This window comes from Myotis yumanensis, unplaced genomic scaffold (assembly GCF_028538775.1).
Source record: "Myotis yumanensis isolate MYYU_CA2020_CCGP unplaced genomic scaffold, mMyoYum1.0.hap1 SCAF_6, whole genome shotgun sequence".
NCBI lineage: Eukaryota > Metazoa > Chordata > Mammalia > Chiroptera > Vespertilionidae > Myotis > Myotis yumanensis.
The window spans coordinates 93,519,259-93,539,205 of record NW_027223757.1 but is presented as its reverse complement, the minus strand read 5'-3'; the positions used below and the strand labels follow the sequence as shown (position 1 = coordinate 93,539,205).

Sequence of the window (19,947 nt, the reverse complement as noted above, 5' to 3'; positions counted from 1 at the left end):
AAGCCGAGTGGAAATTGGGCTGTAATCCCCAGGGATGCCTCTCTGCCCTTCCTTCTCCGAGCCCGCAGCTCCTCCCGCTCCAGCACTGCTCCCCACGCCATGCTCACGCACCCCTGTGAGGTTGAAAGGATCACTTCACAGGGCCTCTGCCATGGCCTGCCCCCCACTTTTGGCAGGAAGAAACCCCCATCCTTCTTGTGAAATCTCCTCCCTGCCTTTCCCCCTCACCTGGGCTGCAGAGGTCACATTTCAGAGGGCTTCCCGGCCAGCATGAGGCCTGGGCGTGTCTGGTTTGTGCCTGGCAGAGGGGAGGGGCCTGCTGTCAGGATGCTGCGACTGGCAGGTCCTCCAGCGTCCCATGTGGGGACACCCACACCTGGTCCTGGAAGGCCGGTTTCCTCTGCTTCTCTGCCTGCGAGCTCCACCATCTCGGGCAGTCCAGCCGGTTCCCATCTCGGGCAGTCCAGGGGGCCAGCGCTGCCAGGGGCAGGGGGACAGGGACCCATGAGGGAGACAGGAAACAGGCTGGTAGCCTGCAGGGGGAAGTACAAGCAAGGAAGTGAAAATGTAGTACATCTTGTCAGATGAAATGTTAGGAGAGAAAGGAGGGCTGGGCCCTGGAGGCTGTGCGGGTCAGGGAGCTGCACCTCCAACAGGCACGTGGTCTGGAGAGGCGGGAGCCGGGGGAGGGGGCGGAATAGCAAGTGCCGAGGCTCAGAGGCAGGTGGGGGCTCGTGAGTGAGGGCAGCAAGGCGTGACCTAGGCAGAGGGGGGAGACCAGAGGCAGGTGAGAGGGGCCTCTAGGCCCCTTCCTCGGGACCGAGGTGGTTTTATTCTGTTCCAGCAAAGCCACAGCAGATCTGAGCATGGCTTCCCCTTCTGTTCTTTGGAGGAAGGAAGAGAGCAGGGCTGAGGACATGGGCTCTGGAGCTGGGATGTCTGGGTTCAAACCCCGGCTTCCCCACCTCCCTGAGTTCCCTGTGCCTCAGTTTCCCCCCTATACAGGGATTAACAACACACCCACACGTGTGGTGGTTGTGAGGCTTCAGGGGCTATGTGTAACTTACTGTGTGCGCCATAATGCTGTCACGTGTGCCTTACTAGCACGTGTGCCTACTATATGTGCTTCCTGCCCCTCAGGGTACACTTGCCTCCTCTGGGCTAATTTTAATAATTTATTTCTTAATAACTTTCCCTGCTGTCGGGATAAAGCAATTCGCCCGAGGTCCAGCCAGAAAAGACAGAGCGGGTCCTGAGGACACTGGGCCCACTGCATGCTGCCCCTGCAGCCCCGGGCGGCAATGCCCCACCCAGCCCTCTGCCTGTCCCCTGGTGATGGTGGGACCCTCGCCAGACCCTCTGTCTCTAGAGTGTTCTCTGGCACCGGGTGGAGAGGGCTGTTTTGAAGAGCTGGGCCAGCTGGGCACCACCACTCCCTGCCCTTCCCTCTGGGGCGATGACAGGATAATGGATCTGAGTCCACACACCTGCCTCAACAAAGGGCTTTTTTTGAGGCTCAAAGTCAATGGTGTTTTAATTAAGGGAACAGCTGCTGCTGCAGTTCCTGTGATCAGCCAGTGACAAATGGCCGTGTTTACCTTTTCCTGAGCTGACTCCGGAAGGCGGCCTGGAGCTCCTGGGTGGACACCTCCCCCGCCAGCACCCCCTTCCTCATCGGGGCCCACCAGGCCACGAGGCTGCTTGTCACTGAGGAGACGGGTCTGTGGCCCCGTGAGCGCTGGGAAGGTATTGGGTGGAGAAACCAAAGCCCCTCAAGGGCTCCCACCCAAAGACGCCCGAGGACCTGCCCAGGGCGGTCCCAGCACCTCCAGGGCCCCTATGCTGCAGGTCTGGGCCATCTGAGGATGCCCTGGGGCCTTTGGGCCCAGCGCCCGGACCATAAAGGAAGAGCGGCTGGCAGGGCATCTTGTTATTTCGTGTTTTGATCTCTCCTGCTCTCCAGCTTCACAGAAAGGGAGCTAAGGTCTGCGCTAGCTCCCTCCCCAGCTTAAGGCAAAAACACAGTGGAGGGAAAGTCTTTCATTGCAAAACAGAAAGGGGAAGATGGGCTCGTTTTCCTCTGGGGCCTTCATCAATTTACCCACCGTTTCCAGCAGATGGGAGGACAGAGGGTGATGCTCAGGCACCAGCCACCGCCCACAGGCGGGACAGCCCAGGCTGCCTTCTCCCATCTCGCATCTCGGTGCCAACCCCCACGCCTGCAGCTTCACCCACACCGGCTGTGTCGCAGGGCAGGGTGGTGCTGGGGGAGGGCGCTAGGCCCTGAGCCCACTCCGTAAACCTCGGCCCTGTGGTGGCCGCCCTGCAGGTGCTCTCCTCCAGGACACCTCTGCCCCCAGCATGACCTCCTGCCACCTCAGAGGACACTTGCCTCCTCTGGGGCACCGCCAGCCTCACACTGCTCTTGCCTGTCCCCCAGGGCTGGTCTGAGCACCAGGGCCTTGAGGGGCACAGGAAACAAGGCCAAGAGTAGAGGCCCTACCAGGCTTCTGGCCAGTCCGCCTGCAGGTTGCCACTCTGCTTAAATGTGGAAACAGGCTCTGCGAGGTCCCCGTTGCTGGAGGGCCCGGCCCTGGGAGGCTGAGCCCTGAGAGAGGAAGGCTCAGGCACCCTGCCCAGCCCACGGGCCTCTCCCAATGCAGCCAGTGCTCACCTGTTCCTCGCCCACTGCTTGGCGGGGAAGGGAACCCAGTCCAGGTGAGAAGCTCATCATTCTCAATAAAGCGTTTATCCCTTTCAACCCTGATGGTGATGCTGTTGCGTCTTATTCTGGCCGGAGCCTGATTATGAGACGGGTTCTTTGCCACGGGCCCGCCACCATCCAGACGTCAGAGGAAATGAGAGTGCTGCTCAAACGAGGGAGACTGGAGCTTTATTAAGAAACGAAATACCAGTAAGCCCAGCAGGGGTGGTTAATGCCTTTTGGAGGCAGCTGTTGCGTCTCCCCACCTGCCCACCTGCTGCAGATGCGAACATCTGGGGATGAGACTCCGTTGGAGAGGCTCCTGCACTTAATAAGGTGCCTCCGGCCTGTTTCTGGAGACTCCCACCCGCAGGCCACTGCTGAGCCAGGAGCCAGGAGGGTCTGAGGGGCGGCAGGCAGGCTTCCTGTGGCCAGCCCGGGCAGTGGTGCGGCCCCCGCCTCACGGCGCTGCAGGTCCCGGTTCCCCAGCCCCGAGTGGGGAGGCTGCGGTTGCTGTAAACAAGACCTCCCCACACTGGAAGTGCGAGGCACCCTCGGCGGATTCGGTGCCTGGCTGAAGGTCTGGCCTATAAAACCTCATCTACTGTGACAGGCCCCACTGAAGGCGGGCCGCGGAGATGGTGGCTGGTGGCAGCCCACCTCCTCCCTGGAGGCCACAGCAGCAGCTCACACCTGGCACGAGGGCCAGTGTCCAGGGCCGGACTTTTCCTACAGGCCCTCCCCTTCAGGGTGAGGCCCCATCCGGTAGAGCTCCCAGGTAACCCCTGAAGGCACATGGACGGCTGCTCCCGGCCCCGGCCGCCCCAGCCCCTCCACACCCAACCCCCATGTGCTCGCCAGGGTCTCAGGCGCTGCTTCTCTTCTATTCGTGAACGATAAACCTTTCTCCACTTTTCTGCCGGCAGAGGATGGGACAACGCAGAGGACAGCGACCCCTCTGCCGGGCTCTCCCCACCCTCCAGGGAAGCTCGGCTTTCCCACAAGCGAGGCTCTGGAGTTTGCAGAGACCTTTGGATGAGAGTCAGGAGGTGAAAGTCAAGGCAAGTGTGAATTCAGCACCAGCAAGTCGGTGGCCCTCTCGAGCCCCTGAGGGGACAGGCCCCTCGAGCTTTATCGCTCTGAGTCGGAGAAGAAAGAGGGCTTAGTCCATCTCCACACCAGCATGTCCTCTCCAGCCACGCGGTGGGACTCCGTCTGGATCCGAGATTCGTTGGAGGCCAGGAACTCCACAGCGCGGTCCCAGACCCGCTTCATGCGCCTCCTGCAAAGAGAGGGGCCAGGCTCAGCAGGCCCGCTGGGCTCGGCTCCCCAGGGAGGCCAGCAGGTCTGTGGATGACGCCCCTGTACAAAGGGAGGCGGAGCTCCAGGTTCCACAGGGTTCCTGCAGGGGGCATTTCCTGGGCCCCAGACAAATGACTCCACGGTTTCTGCTCCCAAAGCACTCCTTTAAAGCAGCGGTTCTCAACCTGTGGGTCGCGACCCCTTTGGCGGTTGAACGACCCTTTCACAGGGGTCGCCTAAGACCATCCTGCATATCAGATATTTACATTATGATTCACAACAGTAGCAACATTGCAGTTATGAAGTAGCAACGAAAATAATTTTATGGTTGGGGGTCACCATAACATGAGGAACTGTATTTAAAGGGCCAGAAGGTTGAGAACCACTGCTTTGAAGGGAGCTGAAAGGGGCCAGCGGTGTCGGGAGCAGTCCTGTGTGTGCATGGGATGGGGCTACGCGCCCCGGACCTGCTATTGCACAGCCTGGCCAGGCGGCCCCCAACTAGTGCTGTCTGCCTCTTAATGCCTCCTGTGGGCTAATTAAAGTGTGGCTGCTGGCTGCTGAGCCCAAACTCCACAGCTAAGCATCCCGCTGGGGAGTTGAGAAGCAGCAGCCCCCAAGTAGAGCCCCTCCCGGCTGGCAGGCCTAGGCCAGCAGCCAGAGGTCCTGCATCCCCTCTGAGCGCCCCTCCCAACCAGACCAGACTCCAGGGCCGCCGGGGAGGCTGCTTCATGAGCCCCTGCTTTTGTCAGCTCAGACCACCTGCCCACGGACCTCGCTGCATGTGCGGAGGGAGCGTGTGTGCGAGTGAGAGCAGAAGGGCTCACCCTGGGGAGGCCAGAGGGGGCAGCTCCTGCCACCGACCAAACCCCACGTCTGGTTAGCAGCCCCCGTGTGACTGGTTTGGCCAAGGCCACACACGCCTAGGGGCTGAGCTGGCCATGCTGGGCCCGAGGGGAGGCAGCCGGCATGGTGTGGGGTATGGGGTCATCCTCCCCGAGCTGCCCATTAACAGGTAATGAGCAGGCGGCCAGCAGCCTCTCCCCCAGCTCCTGCGCTCCCGCATGTCCCTGTCTTTCAGGAGCAGGCCCTCACTTGACTACTGTCTGCGCCCAGGCTGGGCCGGCAGGAGCTCGGCCGTACGGACTTAGTGGCTTGGAGAGGAATCAAGACCCTGAGCCTCCGGTCCCTCGGACCCTGGGGTGGCGCCTGGGGCCTCTGCTGACCGCAGGGGCTGGGGCGCAGTGGCTGGGCTAGGACTGCAATGCCACTTCCCACGCTCGTTTCAGTGAAGTGTGTTTGCAGTTAAAGCCGAAGCAGTGCAGCTGCCCTCAGATGCAATGTGCGCCCAAGTGCGCCAGCGACCTCGTGGGCTAGGAGGCCGCCTCCCGACACCCGCTCCTTCTCCTGGGACTCGTCACCACCCACAGTACACATTCTCCTTATGCACCTTCCCCATGTCCTCCTCAGAACCGACGCCCAGAAGGCCCCCTCCCTGCGCCTCGCCCCTCGCCGCAACCCGGACAGTGCGGCAGGCAGCCGGCGCCAACCAACGCTTGTTGAGTGAACGCACGCCAGCCTCCGCCACAGGCCCTGCCAGCAGTCGTGTTCTCCGTCTTATGTGGAAGGTGGCCCTGGTGTCAAGTGTGACAAGCCTGCCGTCCCTCCCATGCAGCCCGTGCCCTGAAACTTTGCTTTCAACTGCACGCAAGCACATGTGCTCACGGGTGGGAGCCGGACCATCCTGTTTTAGGTAATGAGTGTGTCTGACTGTGGGTCATACTCAGACGTGTGGAAAACAGTCTCCTCTTGGCCAGTGAGGCCTCAGGGACAGTAAGTCACCAGTTCTGGGCAGCGGGGCCTTGGGGAGTGGCCAGTGAGGCCTCAGGGACAGTAAGTCACCAGTTCTGGGCAGCGGGGCCTTGGGGAGTGGCCAGTGAGGCCTCAGGGACAGTAAGTCACCAGTTCTGGGCAGCGGGGCCTTGGGGAGTGGCCAGTGAGGCCTCAGGGACAGTAAGTCACCAGTTCTGGGCAGCGGGGCCTTGGGGAGTGGCCAGTGAGGCCTCAGGGACAGTAAGTCACCAGTTCTGGGCAGTGGGGCCTCGGGGAGTGGCCACTGGCGGCTTCAGGGAAGGTTTTCCCTTGCTCGTGAGATCAGGAAGCCCCTCCCCTGCTGGCTGGGACGAGGGAGACGCTGCTGCTGGCCAGCATCCTGTGACCGTGAGGAACTCCAGCCGACAGCATTCACGGAGGGCAAGACCAGAGAATCCAACTTCCCTCCCTAAGCCCCTGGAGCAGGGGCGGTCCTAGCACAGGAGAGGGACGTGCTTCTACACTGTCCGAGTGTTCTCCCACAAATGCCGAGCGCTGGAGGAGCGGGCGCTGGAGCGGGGGTGTGGATGGTGCCCGCACCCGGGATCCTGGCCGCTGACAAGAGGCACCGGGTGGGGCAGACCCTGGACTCACCGGCTCTGCGGAGGGATGAGCGTGTCGCGCACGTGCAGGATGCCCACGTACGGGTAGCGCTCCATGTCCTGCTCCCAGTCCACGTAGTGGTCCTGGACCACATCTGCAGGACAGAGGGCACAGGTTAGGGCCAGGACTCCTGGCGGAGGCCGGCAGCCTTCCCCTGGGCCACACACCTATAATCTTCTTCACCATCTCATACATGGCCTGCTCCTCCTCTTCTAACTTGCGCCACCGATATTTCAGGAAGATCAGGAGCCCCCACAAAAAGGCCAAGCCTGCGCAGGAACAGAGCACCATTAAAGGCTCACATCGCTCCAACCGTTCACACCTCCCTGGGTCTCACCATGGGCCGGGCGCTGTGTGGAGGCTGTGGGTGATCAAATGTGTTCTGAGTACCTATTATGTGGCGGGCCCAGGGCTAGCATGCGGGAAACAAAGGATGCAGGAATGCAAAGGGAGGACAGGCTAGTCAGTGAGCCTCTCCCTCCCTGCCAGCTGTCACTCAGGCCCCTCCCCAGTCCAGAACTCGGCTCCTCCCAACCTCCTAGCCTTAGTCCAGGGCTTTTATCTCCTCCCTGGTGAACCAGAACCCGGGCTTGCTTTCTCTTTCTCTCTCTCTCTCTCTCTCTCTCTCTCTCTCTCTCTCACACACACACACACACACACACACACACACACGCTGTGCATGCCCAGGTGCCTGGGATTTGTAACGCGGCTCTCTGGGCAGAGCCAATGGCTCTGCAACTCGGCCTCTGCTCAGAGGCAGCCCTGCTGTCAGGGACAGGCCTGAGCTCTGCTTGAGGCTCACAGGCTGGGGCCTTGCTGCTTCCCAGGAGAGGTTTACATTGCTCAGGGAGTAAAACTAGGCCAAGCTCCTGCTGTGCCCTCCTCGCAGCGGCCTGCACCCTGGGGTCCTGGAAGGGACAACGCCCACCTCCGGCCAGGGCAGCCTCCCTCTCAGGAACAGGGACACTTTCTGGTTAGCCTCATGCTCTGGCTCCGATCCCCAGGGGAAGATGACCAGGCAGAGGCTGACTTGCTCACGCCCTCCGTCTTATTAGACAGACCTCAGGCCCACGAGAGACACGGACACTCAGGGGCCGCTTCCCGTCACTCGTCACTCCCCGCCAGGGCTGTTGGAGCTGGGCTGGGGCCGCGCTGTGTGCGAGCACTTACACCAGAAGAAGATGAGCACGTGGGTGACGGCGGTGAGCAGGGCCCGGCTCAGGCGGCAGCCCACACCCATGCGGGGGCGGGCGGATTCCAAGCAGACCACCTTGTCCACGGTTGTCACCAATTCAGATGGGTCTTCCCCTTTCAAACTGAAACAGGACAAGGGTTGTAAACGCGTCCAAGAGCTCTGAGGAGCTGCAGTCTATGCCCCACTTTAAGCAGGAGGAGAAGAGGGGCTGCGAGGCCTCTCCTTACTGTGAGACAGACATATCCTGGCTGCACTCTTCCCGGAAATCCCCCGCTGGCTACTTAGGAGGAATAAAGCTGTCAAGAGGCAGCAGGCTCGAACCCCAGCCACTAAAGTGGCTCCCCCTACTGGGCCTTTGACAGCCCCGTTGGTGTGCGGAGGATTAACTATAAACTGGATCCCCTCCCAGCAGAGAGCAGTGGAAATGTTTACTGAGTCGCCGTCTTGCCCTGCAAGGTAGAAACGGAAAGACGTGTGTCTGGGAGAGCGTGCCTTTCCTCGGGGACGAGGAGGCACAGAAGCTGCTTAAGGAAGAGATCAGGAGGTGCCCGGAGGCCAGGCCCCAGCGCAGCGCCTCCGCCCTGGTTCCTGCAAGAAGGTGCCAGGACCCCCGGGACACCGACAGCCACACCTCTAGGTGGCAAGCCATGCGCTGGACTCGCACCTGAGTGGCTGGTACCTGAAGTGTCCTGGTTTCTTGTGACCCACTTTTCACCCTGGTCCTCTGAGCCAGCTCAGCCACCTCCCCCATATGAAGAGGCCAGTGCCACGGCTCGGTGCCTCCAGTCCCCGCCTTTTCTAACAGGGATCGCCAGCCGCTCAGGGAGGCTTTGTTTTGTAAGCCAGCGCATTTCAGTGGGGCCTGCATCCAGCTCGCAGGCTCAGGCTGAGCTGCCCGGCTCCCCTGGGTGCACAGCTGAGGGAATTCGTAATTTGGTGGATCAGAGAGGAAGAGAACAAAACCTGAGTGTGTTTTAGCATCAGGAGCTGTAACCTCAACAGAACCCCTGACGAACCCTGAGAAACGGGAGCGGGGTGATGAGGGGAATGCTTCTCTGGCAGGGAGACTCCAGGTGTCCAGCCGTCAGCCGGTGCCCCACCCCCGCCCGTCCCCTGGGGCCTTTCAGGAAGGCGAAAGGCTCGCTGTCTGCTAACGGTGCTCACCAGAGAGCAATGAGGCGCAACTACCCAGTCAGAATAAAATCCAGCATTTCCTTGTGCAACTGCCATACTGAGTGAAACCAAGACAGAATCATTTCATCTGCAAATGAAAACTAGCCCCGAGGAAAGGCGCATAGACAGCTGCCTTCGCCAGAAAACCGCGCAGAGCTGGATGGCAAGGCGCAGACCTGGCACCTGCTCTGTGTCTGCCCTGGAACGGCTCCTTGCCCTCATTCCTGCCGCTCTTCCTTCTCCACCAGCTTTCAGCCCAGCCCACACCACAGGCAGACCCGCCCTCCACCTTCAGACGGGCACCTGCGGGAAGCTAGGAAGTCGGCTGATGGGCGCCCCACCACACTCACCAGATGCCCACGTCCTTGTTGCTGCTTAGTATCCAGGTCAGTGCGGCTTCAAACTTGGCGGTGGAGCTGCCGGTCACATTCTGTGGGAGGGGCGGGAGATTAGCTCTGCGTCTGGGCAGAGCAGCTAGGCAGCATCGCTCTGCTGCTGGGTTACGGAAGTCCTCTCCTGGGTCCTCTGCACGTCTCACAGCCCTGCTCTGCTCAACGCGCAGCAAACTGGCAGGAGGGAAGTCTGAGGCTGGTGAGAGCCGAGGCAGGGGCTATAACGGGAGGGGGCGATGCGGAAGCACACGCGGGAAAGCAATGCGGGGCTGAGGCAGCCGAAAGGACTGAAGCCAGCCAGGTGGCAGCTCCTCTTGGGTAAAATGAAAAAGTGTGGGGGTGAGGGGCCCAGCAACGTGGCCTGGGGCAAGTTCCTGCCCCACCCTGGGCCTCAGTGTCTTCCCCTGTGAAGTGAAAACTGGACTAGGTGACCACGTCCCTGCCAGCTCCATATATCCCCAACTCTACCATCCTGAGGCCATGCGGAAAGTCAAATGGACCCCAGACAATCCACACAGCACGCAAGGGGGGAGGAGGGCAGGCGACACATGCATCCTTAAAGCTGCTGAGAAGGGAGAAAAGAAACGAACAGAGGGAGGAGCAAGTGACAGGTCAGTTTAGAAGGGGCAGCTGCTGTGGCCTGCACGCTGGGCAGCAGGGAGCCACGCACACACAGCAGGCCTGCTCCGGCTCATGGCTCACCTTGGGCCCAGTCACCCCCCAGTGTTGCCTTAACTTAAGGTAGCCTAGCACTCAACTAAGGCAAAAAAAAAAAAGGGAGGGAGGGCAAGAAAGCAAAAAAAACAAAACCACACACACACACAAACCAAACCAAAACAAACACCAAACAAAATAAAAAGGGGAAGAGAAGTAAACGCAGGGTCTGAAAATCAACCCAAAAGCACCAGGCCCTCCTGGCGGTGGGCGCCACCCTACTTACTGCTACGTATTCCTGGGCTTCCGCTACAGGGATGCACTTGCTTTTTAGCTTCTCTGGATTCCCACATTCAAAGTTCCCTAGGAGGAAAAACATTCAAACACAAGGAAGATGAAAAGATGACTCTGAAACAGACGACAAAATGCAGCAAGAACCAAGCCCTCCGCTCGGAGAGGGAGCATGCGGCCTGGCGCTCCGGCTTCTGGGGCATCCTCACTCTGCAGCACGATCAAAAGCCACTTAGCTTGGGTCGATTCCAGATCATTAAAACCTGACCTGCAAAGCAGTGCAGTGATTTGCATTAAATGACTAAAAAGCTGCCCAATACCAGGTCTGTTTGCAATTGATCCCTAACAGGATCAGACAGATAGCTTTGGAAGGTACCGGATGGCGCTGTGAACACACACAGCCTGGGAGGGAGAAAGGCGGGGATTCTGACAGATACAGGTCGGTGACCTGGACTGCCAGGCCCACTGTGTGAGGGGTCGTGGGACGATGCCCAGCATGCCCCGTGGAGGAAGGGGGCGTCTGCGGCTGGACAGCGGGGCCTCAGTAGGGCTCCAAAGCTCCCTTCTAAGTAGCCTGGGTGGCCAGCTCCCGCCTTGGACGGAGCTGGGACCCTCCCCTGAGTCCTGCCAGCCTTTTGGGTCCCACCCAAAGGCCACCTCCTCTGAAAAGCCCCCAGCCTGCGGGGGCCTCTTGTTCGGCCAGATTGCTCCGAACTCGGAGGCCTGCCACACCTCTTGGCTTTCAATGCCGCTGTGGTTCACCTGCTGTGAGCTGCTTCACCACTAGAGCCCTTGAGCAGGGACAACGCAGGGCTGGGCACGTAAAGATCCTTCACTCTCCACATAGTGCAACTGTCCTTCACCTAGCACAGCTGGGCTTCAAATGGCCTGTGTGTGTGTGTGTGTGTGTGTGTGCGTGTGTGCGCGCGCGCGCACGCACATGCGCGCACTGGGGAAAGAGTGGCTGAAGGTAATATTAAAAATCTTAAAAATGAACTGAAGCCCGTCCTTCCTACTTCAAAGTTGATCTTGACCCTCTGGGTCGTCTGGGACCAAGCTGGCTTCTCCCATCCTCCTGCCTCCACTCAGGCCACCCTCCCTGCCCAGGCCTGACTGGACCATCGCCAGGCCCCGACTGGTTTCCTCCGCCTCCCTTCTCATTCACATGTTTTAAAGCTTTAAAATAAGTCTGCTCAGATGCCACAACTCCACTTAAGCTGCTGCCACTTTTGCCTTCTTGGCACCTGCTCTCGGCATGTCACTTCCCTACGCAAAAGCCTTCTGGGCTTCACTGCCCACAACATTAAGCCCCGGTGGCCTGGCATCTGTGGGACCCAACTGACCTTTCCAAACTCCATTCCCTGTTTCTCCTTCCCCCATGAAGCCGTTTCCATCCTGACTCTGTAATCTCCTGCCCTGGTGGCCCCACCTCCCCCCACACATACAAAACCCATCCTATTGGACTTCAGGGCCTCCCATGACCATTTCCTGGCTGTTCTAACTAAAAGGCATCGTGCCTCTCGGGACCTCTGGCCCTCAGCTCTCCTCCAATGGCATCCTATATCACCCAGTGGTCAGGGAGGTAGGTGGCCTGCGGCAGGACCCTGAACCCATCTTGCATCCTACAGTGCCTTGGCCAGAGCGGACTCCAACAGGGGGGAAGGGAGGATGACCCAGCAGAGAGCACACACTCCCCAGCAGCTGCCTCCGTGAGATGCACGCCCGCAGGGCTGCCCCTGCAAGGCTTGTCAGAGGACAGCGGGAGCCAGGCCCCCTGATGGCATAATGAGGACCACATGTGGAGGTGGGAGGGGGAGAAATGGCTACTAGGATTCACTGTTTAAGAGCAGAGCATCTCAACTTTATCCCCTGGGGTCTTATTAAAACGCAGGCTTTGATTCAGTAGGTTTGGGATGGGACCCGAGATTCTGCATTTCCAATAAGCTCCCAGCTGCTGCTGCTGCTGCTTGGACCACAATTGAGTCACAACCGTTTAGAACTCCCTCGTGGGCCAGACGGTATATCCCAAGCACCTGGGCCACAGGGAAATGCCCATAGGACCGCTCCTCCCAGGAGCGCAGATGCTCCCTGACCACCCCCAGTCTCCCACCAGTAGGAGGGAGGAGGTGGCAGAACTGAGGCCCACAAGCTTGGCCCTGAGGACTGAGGGCCCAGTCCACCCAAACCTGTCTCCCCAGCAATGGCCAAAGGTTGTCCCCCGTAGGTAAGAGGTGCCTCCTGAACATCCCATAAGACTGACCAGCTCCATCTGGCTCTCGTGCCAAGTATATTTAACTCAGCACCAGCCCATTCGCCTATGCCAGTGGTCGGCAAACTGCGGCTCGTGAGCCACACTCAAGGGGCCAAAGAGTCGCATGTGGCTCGCGAGCCGCAGTTTGGCGACCACTGGCCTATGCCATCAGCAAGTGATTCTGAGCCTCCCTAGACGCCAGGTGTGGGAAGGACACAATGCAGGCGACATCTCTAGCCTTGAGGACTGTTTACCAAATAAAACAGCAGGGGAGCCTGGATGGATGAGTGTTCAGGGTCTTTCCCGGGGTGCCGAGAGTGCTCCTCTGGAGGACAGCACTTGGCTTTTATGTTATAAAGAGAAGAGAGCCCTGGTTGATGCGGCTCAGCTGGCTGAGTGCTGTCCTGTGCACTGAGAAGTCGCCAGTTCGAGTACCAGTCAGTACACATGCCTGGGTTGTGGGCTCGATCCCTAGTAGGGGGTGTGCAGGTAGCAGCCGATCCATGTTTCTTTCTCATCAATATTTCTATCTCTCTCCCTCTCCCTTCCTTTCTCTCTAAAATCAATTACCCCCCCCCCCCCCCCGAACCACATTTAAAAATAGAAAAGAGAGACCCAAAATCACTCAGTAACAGGGAGATGGAGGCCCCGAGACTACCTGAGACTAAAAGGGACTTGTCCAAGGTCCTGAGCCAGCTAGGGCGACCGGGACCAGATGTGACACCAGGGCCTTGGCAGCTGGACGGGCCTGAGTGTGCTCAGCCCACCACGGACCCGTCACCTGCACGGGCCTCTCCACCTACCCAGGCCAACCACACGGTGCAGGGAGGACTCCAGGTGCAAGCACCCAGACTCTGAGACCCAGGGCCTGTCCCCTCACCCCGCCAGTGAAACAGGGAGCCCCGAAGCCTGAGGTGGGGCTTATCCAGAGAAAGGCCTGTGCATGTTCCAGGAGCCCTGAGACCCTCAAAGGGAGGTGAGAACCAAATGGTTTTGCCCAAATGCAAGGCTTAAACAAATGTCAGAGGGGAAGCAGGGACTGGTTTCTGAGTGTCTTCTGGTCGGAGACCACAGCACGCCTCAGCCTCCCCACCATCGGCCCACGAGCGGCTCGTGAGGTCCGGGGCCTGGAGACCTACTCACCGGCTTGGATGGCCAGGAAGTTGTAGAGTTCGTGCAGCAGCTCCAGCAAGGCCGCCTTCTGCTTGGCCTGACAGAACTGAGAGGACAGGACAAGTGGTCAGCAGGGCGGTGGGCAAGGAGGCAGTGTGGCTCTACCTCGTCAGCTGTGCTGTCAAGTACTAAGCAGTAAGCAACACCTCATACTTTTAAAAACTAAAAACCAATTCTGCAAATGGTGGTCCCAGGGACAGGGCCGATACATGTGGGGCTGAGTGAGTGCAGGGCAGAGTGAAGGCACAGTCACGAAGGGCTGCCATCCTGGAGGCCTGCGCCCTTCCCCGGTGCTGATGGAGTAACGGCCACTAGTGGGGCTGAGGAGCAGAGGCAGCAAGGCTGCTGTGGGAAATGAGCCCTGCAGTCCCGGAAAGCTACCCACGCTGCGTCCTCTCCCCCTGGGGCCACTCCCACCCGTGGTGGAGACTCAAGTGTCTACAATCTGCCCATCGATTGTCTGTCTTGTGGAGTATCTGCTGCAAAAAGTAAAATCCCTAGAAACCTTTGAAATCATAGGGGAGAAAAGCCATCTGCACGAGAAAATGGGAGCAGGAACACATGCAGACCTAGCCCTCCAGCCCCTGTAACAGTTGAGGCCATCTACTCATGGTTGCTCTCCTCGATGGACCGAGAGCCAGGTGCTGTGCGGGGTGGTTATATGTGAGTGCGCACTGAATTGTCACCACACTCCTTACTGTACCCCAATTTCTCAGATGGGGAGCCTGAGGCTCAGAGACCTTAGGTAAGCCACCAAGGTCCCACAGCTCAAGAGAGGTGGGGTCAGGCCAGCAGTCACCACGCCCCACACTTCAGGCCGCCTCTGGTGTCGCTGGGCAAAGCCCTGGACTTTGAGCCGAGAGCCTGGGGCCTGGCCCCGCAACTACAGAAGGAACTGACGTGGCCTTCCTCCCAGGCTCATCAGCTGCCTCACCCGAATGGGAGGGACCTGGTGTCCAACACTCTGAGGCAACATGTGTCCCCTCACGCTGCCTAAAGACCCAAGAGCCTCTGCAGTACACGCGACCGCAAATGGTCAGAAACAACTCATGTAGAGTTAGGTACCCAAACTACTTTAAAGAGCGTTTTAGGTGTGGGAAATGGTGAAGTAAGGGTTAAAGCTAACTAAATATACGCCAAGAATCCAAGTCTATAGACGCACATAAGAGATAAGACGGGAAGGAAAGATCCCCAAACGTTAACAGTAATTATCTCTAGGTGGCAGAGTTATGGTGACTTTCCTTTTCAAACGTTCTACACTAACATCTTTTACTGTCACACCAGGAAACAGGCAGTAACAAGGACCACTGCTGCACGTCCCCAACATCCAGGCGAGCAGGGTGATGCCACTGAAAGGAAACAGGACACAAGGTTCCAGCCAGCAGGACAGCGGATATGACAACACGCCTGCTCTCAGCCTGGGCCCATGTTTTCAGTAGCAAAAAGGCAGAAAGAAAATACAGTGTCAAGTCTGCTGAGAAGGGAAAGAAACACAAATGCCCTGCTGGGTCCTGGGTGAGGCGGAGCCACAAAAAGAATGAGACTTTCAGCAAGAGCCTCAGCAAAGCTGACGTGCCTCCCAACCTGGCTGTTCCCAGGCAGGCCAAGGGCACCCCATGAACTCTCAGCTCCACGGAGCCCAGGGTGGGGGCCCAGACGCTGGCCTTCCAGGCGCCAATGTTCCCGGCACAGTTGGCTGGCTGGGCACACCTTTAGCAAGGCCCTGGGTTGTACCTGTCTGCTCAGAGGAGGGCCAGGGAACGAAGGGAACGAATCTGTCCCTCAGCCGCAGGCCTGATCCATTTAGAGACGTGAAGGGTCAAGAAACAGAAGCCAGGGAGATGTTTCTAATTAAAAGACAACAAATGAGCATCACCAGAGAAGTCTCACAGAAAGCGCCTGTTTTCCTATTTCGGTTTTCAGTCTTCAAAATTCTAGTCCCTCCTCTAGCTGCCGCCTATGTTTCTGGGCTCCCTTCTCTAGTCATCAGTCGTGGTTTTTAGGATGGAAGATGAAACTTATTATGAATATGTTTCTACAAAACAACTGGGAAGCAAAGATATTTGGTGGATGAATGCAATAAATGAATGTAAAAAAACCCCCAAAACTTCAAATATGACACAGCAGAAGCCAAGAGAAACCAGGATGTCCTTCAGAACGTGGGTAAGCGTCAGCGCAGGGGCATGGTGGGGGGGGGTGCAGATGTGAGCGGAGTGGAAGCCCTGCTGCAGGCTTAGTTAGGAGACTGCTCCTCCGGCTGGGAATTGGGGCTTTCCCCTGACGGCCACCTCTCAGCACCCACTCCTCACGCACGCTCTCGTCACAGTGGACGGGCTGCTCACCATCCCCCAATACTATTTGTAGGGAACGTTAAGGCTTCATAAAACGAATCTAGAGACTAAGAGGGCCAATTCCACTTCAAATGTGTTCCAAACACCCCCTCCCCACAACGTCTCAAATCAGAAGGGCATTTTCAGAGCCACCAAAGCACTCCTGGAGGGAAGGGGAAATGACAACACGGCCTCCTGTCGGTTAGGAACCTCCGGCCCTTCCCCCAGGCAGGGAGCACAGGCCCTTCTCCGGTGGCTGTGTCCCCCTGGATGGACTGCGCAGGGGACCCATGTCCCAGGTGCTACGAACAGAACCGGGCCGCACCCAGACAGGTGTCGACATCACGCCAGGGCTCCCGAAAGGACCGCAGACGTGCTGGGGAGGAACGACAGAGAAACACACTCACCTCATCATTTTTCCTCTCGCAGTCCACTGGCAACAATTTCACTGAGACCAGAAAGAAACAGAAAATTAAAGTGTGGCTGCGGAAAGGAATACCAACAGGACCCTCTCAAAATCCAGGGAGTGAACCGCGGCCAGCCTGGGGGTGGGGGTGGGAAAGCTGTGGGCTGACGGATGCACTCTAACGTGCAGGCAGCAAAATGCAAGCTTCCCAGCCCGGGACTGGGAACGACAGCGGGTCTAATGGGCTCCGGACGGCTGGACCCCACTCCTCAGCGGGAGCAGGATCCATGGAGCTGTCCTGGCCTGACTCGGGGAGGGACCTCAAACCAGGCAACATCCGTGACAGTTTATAAACTGTGAGTGATGACACGTTGAACAGGGACGAGCACCATCACGGGAGGGGAACTCCGGGAACCCGGGATGCGGCCAGCGCTGGCTGCTGTTCCAGCAGGAAGTTTGTGCCCGGCCTGCTGGTCGCCGCGGGGGACAGTCAGGAATAGAGCGCGTGCCCAGTCCGGGGTCCCCTGGGGTCCCCGTGTCCACACCCACGCGGAAAGGTGTGACCTCGGACAGCCCCGGGGCAGCACTGGCCACAGCCCCGCTTGCAAAGAACAGCCCCTGCGGTGAACAGTGTCACTTTATATCGGCTCCGGCAGACGAGCGCTCTGCGCTGTCCTGTCCGGTCGGGCAGCTCAGGGCCAGCGCCGCCTGTGCCTCCAGGGCGCTCCCCTCCCACCCGGGCGCCCCGCGGCCGGCTCACCGCGCCCAGCGCGGGCAGGAGCGTGGCTGGGAGTCCCTGAACCTCAGGACCCTCCTGACCCTCCGAGGCCCTGCGGCCACGGCAAGGCCCCCTTCCCGCAGGCACCCCAGGAGGCTCCGCACACCCGCCACACGGGCCGCCACGAAGCGGGCACACGGTCACTCTGGTGCCGGGACCCGCCAGGCCCGCCTGCGGGCTGAGACCTGAGACTGAGAGGGAGGGGCGTGTGCCTGCGGGGCGCGGCCTTTTCCAGGGTAGAAGGCAGAGGGGGTCGGAGGGCGGGCCGGGCAGCGGGGAGAGCGGGCCTCACAGCCGCCCACTCGGGCCCTGGCCGCCCCCCACCGCGGGGTCCCGTCGGGAGGTGACGCCCCGACCCGCGGCCGCCCCCGGCCTCCGCTCACGTACTGTGGTCCTCCGCCTCGCGCGGCGCCGAGGGCCGGCCCATCTTCGCCCAGAGGATGCCCAGGAAGACGAAGAGCAGTCCCAGGCTCGCCCAGAGCAGCAGCCGGGACAGGCAGCGCTCCAGCCGCCGCCCCGCCTCGGGCCGGGCCTGCGCCGCGCCCGCCGCGCCCGCTCGCGTGGCCCGCAGGCCGGGGCGCGGGTCGGGGCCGAGCGCGGGGGGCGGCCGGGCCGGGGCCCACCAGCGACGGGCCCGGGGGCCAGGCCGGTCGGGCGCCCGGGCGTCCTCGTCGTCCTCGGAGCTGCCCCGGACCGAGGCGCGGCGCCGGAAGGGCGCGGGGCGGGCGGCGGGGGCGGGGTCGCGGCTCGCGGACCAGGCGGCCGCGGGCGCCCCGAGGTCCCCGTAGGCCCCGGCGGTGGCGAAAGCCGAGCTCGGGGCGAGCGGGGACGGCCAGGGCTCCGCCCGCAGAGCGGCCGGGGTCGGCCGGGCGCGCAGCGGGGCCTCCGCCCGCAGCCGCTCCTCGCCCCGCGGCCGGGCCTCCTCGCGCAGCCGGACGGCGCCCCGCAGGTGGCGCAGCTTCTTGCGGTAGACGTCCCGGGTGGTGTCGGTGATGGGGCCGGGCTGGAAGCCCAGGGCCTGCAGCTCTCGCCGCAGCTCCGGGTCTGACAGGCCGGCCATGGCCCGCAGCCGCCCCGGCATGCACCGCGCCCGGAACTGCTCCCGCCGGCCGGGCCGACCGGAAGGGCCCGCGCCAGGAGGGGAAGGTCCCAGGCGCCATGTTGAGAAGGTCGGAGGGACGGAGGGGCCGCCATGATGAGGAGGTCATCTCACATATGGCCGCCTTGATGGGCCCGCGCCATGATGAGGAGGTCATCTCACATATGGCCTCCTTGATGGGCCCGCCATGATGGGGAGGTCGTTGGGCGCCATGTTGAGGAGGGACCAGTGGGGGCGCCATGATAAGGAGGTCGTCTTCACACAGGGGAGGTCCTAGGGCAGTGGTGGGCAAACTCATTAGTCAACAGAGCCAAATATCAACAGTACGAAGATTGAAATTTCTTTTGAGAGCCAAATTTTTAAACTATATAGGTAGGTACATTGTTATTAACTTGATAATTTTGTTTTGAGTACTTAGTATTAACAACCTGAGTTCAATACACTAATATATTTATGGAATGCCTATTATGTGTCTAAGGCTGGAGATAACATGACATCCTTCTGGAACTTACATTGTAGTGAGAAAGATCAACTTCAAATAAATAAATAGTCACATCAAATAATTGCAGTTGTCATGAGTGCTAAGGAAGGAGATAAACAGTAAGCGAGAGAAGTTGTTTAGCAAGGTTAGGCATTTAAACCCCCCTACGCAGATAAGTTTCATTTTATAATAATAAAGCCACCAACACAAAAGAATTACAATTCTTAAATTGATGACAAAAATACCTGTAGGATTTGCAGCTGGTTGGGAAAATACAGGTAACTTTATGCTTCGAGTAGGTACTTTTGTCACCCGCGAGCGATTTGCGGACGTCACTAGCACTAACCATTGCACATGAGACTGCGGACTGACTGGCTCACTCAACTCGGGCATGAATCTCGCGCCTCCCCCGCGCTGCGTATCCCGTTGCCCGACCGACACCCCCCACTTCTTCTAACGCCACTTCTTCAAAATAGACTCGCCCAGGCTGAAAACCGACTTCTGCGCATGGGCCACGAAGTTTCAATCGCACTGTATGTGCGCGCCCGAACGTGGTATTTTGTGGAAGAGCCACACTCAAGGGGCCAAAGAGCCACATGTGGCTCGAGAGCCGTGGTTTGCCGACCACGGCCCTAGGGGTTTGTTTTTCTTCCTTTTCTCCTCCTTGCTTAGTTCCAAGGTGTTAATGTCTGAATCTTCCACCCCTTGCACAGCCCCTCACATGCTGGGCACTCAATAGAGCCATGTTGGTTTTTATTGATTTTAGAGAGGAAAGGAGAGAGAGAAACATTGGCTGCTTTTTGTGTGTGCCGTGACCTGGAATGGAACCCACGACCCCGGAGTATGGCCACCCTGGCGGGGCCTCAGCCGTGCTGCCCGAGCGGGCGGGCTGCTGGGGGAGAGGCAAGCCTGCCCGGCCGGCCCTTCCCTCCTGCTTGAGGCCGGACTCGCTCCCTTTGCTCAGGGAAGGGCCTGGCTGGGGCCTGAGTGGACCCCGTGGCGAGGAGACTGGCTGCCCCGGGGCAAGGACTCAGGCTGCTTTCCTGACCGCGGGCATCCACAGAGGGTGAGTGGCAGTGGGGTCCGGGGGAGGCTGTGCCAGGGCGGCAGGGTCTTCTCCGGAGAGGGGGCTCGGGGAGCCAGGGCAGGGATCCTGGGGGCACCGCTCTCCATGTGATCACATCTGGGAGAAGCGGGTTCGGGGGGCCAGAGCAGGAATCCTGGGGCACCGTTCTCCCCTGTG

At 59.7% G+C, this 19,947-nt stretch overlaps 1 protein-coding gene across 2 annotated transcripts; it reads right to left on the bottom strand.

The window, feature by feature from the left end:
* Positions 1 to 2,874: 2,874 nt before the first annotated feature.
* On the bottom strand, positions 2,875 to 18,184 carry LEMD2 (LEM domain nuclear envelope protein 2). 2 transcript variants are annotated; one of them, XM_070418762.1, is made up of 9 exons: positions 17,512 to 18,184; positions 16,348 to 16,388; positions 13,581 to 13,656; positions 10,182 to 10,258; positions 9,200 to 9,279; positions 7,652 to 7,797; positions 6,649 to 6,750; positions 6,473 to 6,575; positions 2,875 to 3,986 (listed from the first exon to the last, which is right to left on the bottom strand). In XM_070418762.1, the coding sequence occupies exons 1-9, from the start codon at positions 18,182 to 18,184 to the stop codon at positions 3,836 to 3,838; spliced, it is 1,449 nt and encodes a 482-aa protein (XP_070274863.1). In that variant the 3' UTR covers positions 2,875 to 3,835. The 2 variants fall into 2 exon arrangements, with proteins under 2 accessions (XP_070274863.1, XP_070274864.1); XM_070418763.1 differs by lacking the exon at positions 6,649 to 6,750.
* Between the last annotated feature and the right edge of the window lie 1,763 nt (positions 18,185 to 19,947).